This window comes from Ranitomeya variabilis, chromosome 6, assembly GCF_051348905.1.
Source record: "Ranitomeya variabilis isolate aRanVar5 chromosome 6, aRanVar5.hap1, whole genome shotgun sequence".
NCBI lineage: Eukaryota > Metazoa > Chordata > Amphibia > Anura > Dendrobatidae > Ranitomeya > Ranitomeya variabilis.
Window position 1 is genome coordinate 440,160,709 of NC_135237.1, and position 9,453 is coordinate 440,170,161.

Genomic DNA, 9,453 nt, shown 5'->3' on the forward strand with positions numbered 1-9,453 from the left:
TGCACCATTATTGCCCCATAGCTGTGCCATATAGTGCTCTGCACCATTATTGCCCTATAGCTGTGCCATATAGTGCTCTGCACCATTATTGCCCCATAGCTGTGCCATATAGTGCTCTGTACCATTATTGCCCCATAGCTGTGCCATATAGTGCTCTGCACCATTATTGTCCCATAGCTGTGCCATATAGTGCTCTGCACCATTATTGCCCCATAGCTGTGCCATATAGTGCTCTGCACCATTATTGCCCCATAGCTGTGCCATATAGTGCTCTGCACCATTATTGCCCCATAGCTGTGCCATATAGTGCTCTGCACCATTATTGCCCCATAGCTGTGCCATACAGTGCTCTGCACCATTGCCCCATAGCTGTGCCATATAGTGCTCTGCACCGTCCATTATTGCCCCATAGCTGTGCTGCTGCTGCTGCAATAAAAATAATAAAACACATACTCACCTGTCTTGCTTGCAGCTCCTCGGCGCCATCTTCCCGGCGTCTCTCTGCACTGACTGATCAGGCAGAGGGCGGCGCGCACACTATATGCGTCATCGCACCCTCTGACCTGCACAGTCAGTGCGGAGAGACGCCGGGAAGATGGAGACAGCGCCCGGCGTGTGGAACGAGGGAAGGTAAATATGTAATACTTACCTGCTCCCGGCGTCCCGCTCCTTCCCCCGGACAGCTGGTCTTCGGTGCCGCAGCTCTTCCTCTGTCAGCGGTCACCGGCACCGCTTCATTAGAGAAATGAATAGGCGGCTCCACCCCTATGGGGGGTGGAGCAGCCTATTCATTTCTCTAATGAGCGGTCCCACGTGACCGCTCAGGGGAAGAGGCTGCGGCACCCGGAGACCGTGGGACGTGTAGGGGGGGCGACAGGAGCCCCGGAAGCAGGTGAGTATATGACGGTGCTCACCCGCCGACCCCACCACCGATCATGACTCGAGTATAAGCCGAGGGGGCACTTTCAGCCCAAAAATTTGGGCTGAAAATCTCGGCTTATACTCGAGTATATACGGTATGTCCATAATACAATTTTTACCATATTCCATTAATATACTAATTTAACATTGGAATATTGTGCATAAATAAAGTGACTAAGTGCTGTAATGACAAGTGATAGTGTATCAATAAAACAATATTATTATATTCCGTTGTTATACAAATATTAACCAATAATAGTGCCAATTTAATATATTCAATTTTTTATATTAAAATAAAGTGACAAGTGCAGAAAATAAAAAAACAGTTGATGATGATTAATGTGACAACCCTAAATTATTATTTATAATAAACAATTATATACAAATAAATTCAATGGAATCATTATAATTTTGTGCTATTACGTGTATACAAAACAAAATAAATACAGTAATATACTTATATTAAACAACTATATCAATTAACTAATGCACATATAAATCACACATAAACTGCAAACGAGAAAGCTATAAACATAGTCTCTCACAAAAACGAAAAATTCTGTTGATAGCAGCCTCTTTCCCAGCAGGGTCCCAATCATGACTTGAAGAAAACCAGAAATTATATCCTATAATGGAACCAAAAATAAGAAAATTAATTATTTTAATTAAAATATGTTAAAATATAAACCCTCTTACCCCTAAAAAACATAAATACTGATTGATAAGACATATTAATGTGCTGATCACAAGAAGGCACTGAACCCAAAACTTTCATTTAATCCTTCCGGGGCCACAGTTCCCAGCCTATAAATCCACTTGCATTTTAATTTGGCCAAAGTTTTGGCCAAATCTCCTCCCCTTGGACCCATTTGAACTATATCAATGCCTTTACACCTTTAAGAGGCTGGAATCACTATTGTGGCAGTGAAAAAAGTGCCGGGGTATGGTTTTAAGTTGGGACGGATCTTCACATGTTAAGGCTTTATCAATATCCCTTACATGTTCCCGTACACGTATACGCAGTTCTCGAGTAGTCAGCCCTATATATAATTTACCACAAGGGCATTGTGCACTATATATTACCCCCTTTGTGGAGCAGGTAATAAAGTGTCTAATAGTGTACGTGCGACTACCACTAGCATTCAAAAATTCTTTACTTTTCAAGATGTTTAGGCATCCTTTACAATGTCCACATGGGAAACAGCCTGTCATCTCTAACCAGGTTTTATTCTTCTGTTTGGGTGGTTCATAGTGACTGTGCACCAACAGATCTTTCAAATTCTTTGATCTTCGGGTTGTAATCAGTGGAGTCGATGGTAGACATTTCCTAAGGGTCACATCTGATAGCAAGATGGGCCAATGTTTTTTAATAATCTCTTTGAAATGTGCCCACTGGCTGTTGTAAGTTGCCACAAGTCGTACTTGATTACTTTCTTCATCTTGTTTTACTTTGTTCTTATACAGTAGCTCATTTCTGGGGGTATGTTTTGCCCTTTGGTAGCTGTTTCTTATCATTTTTTTTATTATATCCTCTCTCGCTGAATCTTTGTTTTAATACTTTGGCCTGTTCCTCAAAGAAATAATCATCCGAACAGATCCTTTTCAGCCTCAAAAATTTACCTGTTGGTATCCCTCTTATGGTAGAACTAGGATGCGATGATGTGGCATGCAACAATGTTACATAGTTACATAGTTATTAAGGTTGAAGGAAGACTTTAAGTCCATCTAGTTCAACCCATAGCCTAACCTAACATGCCCTAATGTATTGGTAGCTGTTGGCTTTCTGTACACTTCAGTGGTTAAATACCCACTTGGTGCTGTACTTATTTGGATATCCAGAAAATCCAATTCTCTTCCCACCTTATAAGTCAATTTAATGTTCTGATTATTAATATTGAGACGGGCCATCAATAATTCCAGATCCTGTCTTGGGCCTTCCCAGATAAACCACACATCATCAATATATCTCATCCAATGATGTATGTTTTCAGCACCCAAGACAGGATTACTGGAAAAAATTTCTCTTTCCCAGGCCCCTAAGAACAAATTAGCATATGAGGGCGCACAAGACGCCCCCATAGCTGTACCTTGTTTCTGCAAAAAAAATTTTTTGTCAAAAATAAAGCTATTGTGGGTCAAAATGAATTCCAATAAAATAATTAACAGGTCCACCAACCGTGCATCCAAGTCACTCATCCTGAGAAACCAAGTGGTTGCTGCTATCCCATCTTTATGTCTAATTGAGGTATACAAAGATTCCACGTCTGCCGTGACCATAACCATATCATTGGTCAGATACATACTGTCAAGTCTTTGAAGGGCAGACGTGGTGTCCTTGATATACGATGGTAAGCTAGTGACCAATGGTTTCAGGAAAAAGTCAAGTGTGTCACAGATGATTTCACACAGTCCATTATTACCCGCCACTATGGGTCTTCCTGGGGGATTAACCGGATCTTTATGAATCTTTGGAATAATATAAAATGTTGGTAATTTGGGTTCCAATTTGCTTATAGTTTCCAACATCTGTTTGGGGATCGTACCCTCATATACTGCCTCCTCAAGAATTGCAACAAGTTCAGCCTGATACATAGGGAGCGGATTGGATGGCAACCTGCGATAGCAATTAATATCATTTAACAATTTATAAGCCTGAGCCTCATATTGCTCATTTGGCCATATAACCAGGTTGCCACCCTTATCCGCTGCCTTGAACACCACATCATCCCATCCCTGTAACTCCCTAAGAGCTTTTTGTTCATTGTATGTTAAATTAAATTTCTTATATTTACTCCTAGAGAGTTCCTCTATGTCCCTTGATACCATTTTAGTAAAGAAATCAACCGCCGGACATACATTCAATGGAGGAAATTTTTTTGATTTTTTTTTTTTTTTTTTTTTTTTTTTTTTTTTTTTTTTTACACAAATCATGTGGAAACTTACTTGCCTCCAGAGGAATTTCATTTTCTTCAACCAGGGAAATCAAATTCTCTAACACCTCCTGCTCTTCTTTTGTATCAATCCCATCCAAAACCACATTTTTGTGGTGGAATTTCTTAAGTAATATTTTACGAGCAAAGAGATGTACATCCTTTATGGCTAAAAATGGATCTAAAGAACAGGATGGGGAAAAGGTCAGCCCTTTCTCTAACACTTCAGTTTGGGATACAGTAAGTGTATGAGAAGAAAGATTGATTACCTTGTTTTAATCAATCTCTAGCTCCTTCCCTTTCCCTCTTATGATTTCTAGGGGTCTGGAATGTTTTCTTCCGATTTGTAAATCTTGTAATCGGTCCAGACCTAGAGGGCATCTCTCTATCACTCTCCGATCCCTGTGCCCCCATCGAGTAGGAGAGAGAACTCATCGATTCACTTCTGGTAGGAGGAGGGGGTTTGGAATTACGATCCTGATTTTGCCAGCGGAATATTTTTTTTAGACTCCTAGTCTGCCATATCTCTAGCAAATTTTTTCTTTTTTCCTTCACTGATGTTATGTTCACATTTTTCTAATTCTTTTTCAATGTCTTTAAGACAACCACTCAGCGCATCTCCTTGAATTTCCTTTTGGATAGTAATAAGCAAAGAGTCAATATCTTCATCTAATTTTTTCAAGCACAAATTGTTGTGCTCAATAATAATTTGCATGAAGGCTATAGAACATGTGCTGGCAACATCTATCCATCTTTTCAACAAATCGTCATTACTTAGATCAAAGGTCGGAAATGGTTGTATCCGCAAACCTCTTGGTATTTTCAAATCCACATAATTATCCAAAGAAGTCTTGGTCCACCATATTTTTGTCTTACGGATCAACAGATTTTTATATTGTCTTATCAATTCTTTGAGTTAAAACAATATCATGGGCTCTGCTATATACTACATAGGCTGGGCAATATACTCCATGGGCTCTGCTATATACTACATAGGCTGGGCAATATACTCCATGGGCTCTGCTATATACTACATAGGCTGGGCAATATACTCCATGGGCTCTGCTATATACTACATAGGCTGGGCAATATACTCCATGGGCTCTGCTATATACTACATAGGCTGGGCAATATACTCCATGGGCTCTGCTATATACTACATGGGCTCTGCTATATACTACATGGGCTCTGCTATATACTACATGGGCTCTGCTATATACTACATGGGCTGGGCAATATACTACATGGGCTGGGCAATATACTCCGTTGGCTGGGCAATACACTACGTGGTTGGCCAATATACTACGTGGGCTGTGCTACTACGCAATGTACTGCGTGGGCTGCGCAATGTACTGCGTGGGCTGCGCAATGTACTGCGTGGGCTGGCCAATACAATGCGCATACATATTCTAGAATACCCGATGCGTTAGAATCGGGCCACCATCTAGTGTATGTGTGTGTGTGTATATATGTGTATGTGTGTGTATATATATATATATATATATATATATATATATATATATATATATATATATATATATATATATATATATATATATATATATATATATATATATATATATATATTTTTTTTTTATTTATAGCACCATTAATTCCATGGTGCTGTACATGAGAAAGGAGTTACAGGTATCATTTACAGTAAACACGTTTACAGTGGCAGACTGGTACAGAGGGGAGAGAGGACCCTGTCTTTGCGGACTTACTTAGTGTAGGAAGCTCCATTTACTTCCAGACATGGTACCACCACTGGTTAGGGAGGCGATAACATTGTGGTAGCCGGACCACAGGGGTGCCACACAAGCGCAAGTTGTTTAGAAGAAAGTTTACCCCGTTATGAGCTACAGTATGTCATGAAAAAACGCTCTGAATCAGTGGGATCCGTTGAAGCGTTTCAGAACTATGACCTCAAAGAATTGTAAAAAATTTGGCCTGGTCATTAACATGCAAACCACCTTACCCAGTCCAAATTGATAAGTTTGCCGTCTTCCTGTGTGTGGGGATTTTCTAGTTTCTGACCCAGGACTGGATGGTGTGTGTGTGTGTGTGTGTGTGTGTGTGTGTGTGTGTGTGTGTATACATACTCCTGTCCAGTGGTCGCTGCCTTGCTTCTGTACACTGGTATGGAGCAAAGCCATGCCCTCTAGTTGGACCCGCATCACTACACTGGGTGTGACCTTGTTTCATTCAATTGTGTGGGGGTGTGTGTGTGTGTGTGTGTACATTCAAAAGTCTGCAGTCAAGAGTGGAGGCAGGACACTGAGACAAGTGACTAAGGCTGCTTTCACACATCAGGTTTTTTGTTTCAGGCTAAATCCGGCAAATTTACAAAAAAACGGATCCGGCGTAAATTGTGAAAAACTGATGCACCGGATCCGTTTTTAGCTGGATCCGGCTTTCTTTACTGCGCATGGTTTTTTGACTTCCTGATTGCGGAGAAAGGGAGATTTTTACCATGCCAGAATCGAAAACAAAGCTTCTGGGCATGCTCGGTGTACAAAAAACTGATTCGGTAGCCGGAACCGTTCATTCACACATCCGTTCCATGCGTTTATAGCAGCAAACGTCCTTTCAGGCTTTTTCGCCGCACAGAAAAAAAACTTTGCAGTAGATGTTTTTTGTGTCCGGCAAAAAAGCCTGGAGGGACGGATCTGGCACAAAACGGATGAAACGCATGTCCTTCAAGCACAATCCGGCGCTAATACAACTCTATGGGGGGGGGGGGAAAAGGATCCGTTTTTTTCAAAAATTACCGGATTGTGCCTGAAACAAAATAACCTGATGTGTGAAAGCAGCCTTATTTGTCAGGTGCTGGAGGGGAAAAGACTGGAAGACTTGGAAATGGAGTGGTGGTCACTTGCACTTGTGGCTAAAATTTCAACACTGGACTTTTCTAAGATGTAAAAGTCCACAAACAAGGTATTAATTTAATAAGGCTTAAAGACTTTACTCAAATGCCATTAGTTAGGGATATACGTGTGTGTCAAAAATATATATATTTGTACTTGAAAAATCAATAGACTAAATAAAAACTTTTTTATCTAATGTAATTGTAATTTTAGGTGTGCCCTATATGCTCAGTGTTACCCGGGGGGAATGACCATTATGCATCTAGGAATTTTGTTGGACACCTAAATGCCAGACACCAATTCAATTATGGAGATTTTATGGTACGTATTCACTGTGTGTAACAAAAAAAATGTACTCTGATGTAGGCTCTGACAAACCTCATTTACTTTCCATAAAATGATCTGCAGAAATGATAGAAGAGGCATGCTGTAGGTATTTGTATTCACATCTTGCTCAACTTGTGATGCCACATATTGATCCAAGGGCTGGCCAAATCTGTAACACATGCAGATTTTGTTGTGAATTTGTGTGGGTTTTGAGCCTTGTTCAACAACATAAAGCCTGCTTGATCTGGAAAACCACTAATAAAAAATAATAAAATACAATTTGGATTCTGGGAGGACAAATATTTTTTTCTGGTGCAATTTTTATTAGTCTTCGAAGGTAAATATTTTCCCCTAGCACTCGGCCCAGTGTTATACTATGGCGCAGCTCAGATCTGTGATTCGGCATGAGAGCACAATCGCAGCATGCTGAGATTGACAGCGAGACTCTGCTCACTCGCACTCATACAAGTCTATGGATGCGAGTGAAACATCAGACCGCACTCAAATGTTAGGTGCGGTGCAATATATGCCGGCAGCAGAAGAGATGTAGGAATGACGTTCTCTCTCCACAGCTGTTCTCTGATCCTATCATGTGAGAGGATCGGAGCATAGTAGCATGACCCTCGCAGCAGAGCGGGAGCCGAGGTTTGTTAGCACATCGGATGTTATACACTGGTGCCACGCCAGCCTTACTGCATGCTCTGAGACTGGACGTAACCAAAATGTTCTAATGTCTGGCGTCACTTCCTGCTATTTACGCACATGCGCATAATAAAGGCAATACTTGAGCGCTCCTTATAGCAGCTCCTTTCTGCCTTCGGAAAAGAAAACTGCAAGATTCTGTGAGGGAATAGAGGACTCAGTATCATGTGCAGAGCAAGAAATGATGGCCGTGAGATGCAATGTAATTTTTGGCAGCTTCTCCTCAGCAGACCAGTAATGTGCAGCCATCTTGAAACTTCCTGTGATATAAGCAGGACACTAAGGGCTCATTTCCACTTGTGAGAAACACGTCCGTATCTCGCATGTGGAAACCAAGCTCTGGCGCCGGCACTTTGGAGCGGAGCGTGCAGCTCCATGTGTTCCTATGCGGCCGCACGCGCCGCTCTGGAGTGATGGCGCCACAGCTTGGTTTCCACATGCGAGACACGGACGTGTTTCTCGCAAGTGGAAATGAGCCCTAAATCTGAAATTAAATGGGGGTTTCGCAGATTGCCAATAGATTTTAACAAACATTTTATAACATTTAAAGATACGTTTGTCATCCTTAAATGTTAGTTTGCACCATAAGCTGGATGTTTTTAGAAAACTCTATTTTGATGGCCAGTTTTGGTCTTTTTATGCCTGCTGCTCCCTTGAGTACTCCTTCCATCCCACCACTTCCATTAGGAGGATTAAAAAAAATGGGGGGGGGGGGGTTAAATTTTCTTACCTGTGACCTGGCACTATGGGCAAGCTTTCTTGTTTGTTTAAAGTATCATAAGAAAAATTATTTCTGTATTTATATGAACCTTTGCTTAAAAGTAACACATGTTGTCCAGCGCCGCTCCCTTCTGCACCGGAATGTGAACTGTACTAATGTTTCCTTCTGCTTTATTGTTTTATATCTCTTTCCTGTCTAACAGAATGTCTGTGACGAGGAAGAAGCTCAGCTCCAAGCTGCAATAGAGGAATCCTCTGAATTTTTCTATTGACTTCGTAGATTTTAATGCATCAAATTTTAAAACTTCCATTAGATTTCTTGTCTTTGCTGTCTAATAAAGTGTTTTTAATTCTTTAATTTCTGATTCTCACTGGCACAAGTATGACTGTAAAACTCCAAATATCTTATTCATAATTTTATACAAAGTCAATGAGCAATCCTTCTTTTAAAACTATTTTATTGTATATGGACTTAGAAATGTTATGGAAGACTTTGAGGGTGTGTGTCCACGTTCAGGATTGCATCAGGATTTGTTCAGGATTTTACATCAGTATCTGTAAGCCAAAACCAGGAGTGGGTGATAAATGCAGAAGTGGTGCATATGTTTCTATTATACTTTTCCTCTAATTGTTCCACTCCTGGTTTTGGCTTACAAATACTGATGTAAAATCCTGACCAAATCCTGATGCAATCCTGGACGTGGACACATACCCTGAGGCTCTTGTATTGATACAATCAGGAACAACATTTATACAGTAGACCACACAGCAAACCGTTCACATAACTACCTTACTAGAAATTTCAGGTTCCACCTTATTTTTAAAGCGCCCTTGAGTCCACGGTGCAATACATGTGAAAAGGGATTTCATATAAAATGCATCTAATAAGTAAACCGACAAGTTGGTAAAGGAAATAAACCACTAAGTCCATGCTTTCTTGGGGAAATTCTTCGCTGCTATTGCCAGCACATCGAAACGAGATTTCC

The 9,453-nt window shown here is 40.8% G+C and overlaps 1 protein-coding gene across 1 annotated transcript in view; it reads left to right on the top strand.

Moving 5' to 3' along the window:
• The window catches only part of LOC143782685 (E3 ubiquitin-protein ligase RNF138-like), a 51,072-nt gene extending 42,249 nt beyond the window's left edge, over window positions 1-8,823 (top strand). Inside the window, exons 5-6 of the mRNA XM_077270410.1 lie at window positions 6,932-7,039; window positions 8,671-8,823. Of these exons, the coding sequence (XP_077126525.1) occupies window positions 6,932-7,039; window positions 8,671-8,739 (177 nt within the window). The 3' untranslated portion in view covers window positions 8,740-8,823. The remainder of the gene's footprint in view (window positions 1-6,931; window positions 7,040-8,670) is intronic.
• Window positions 8,824-9,453: the final 630 nt, after the last annotated feature.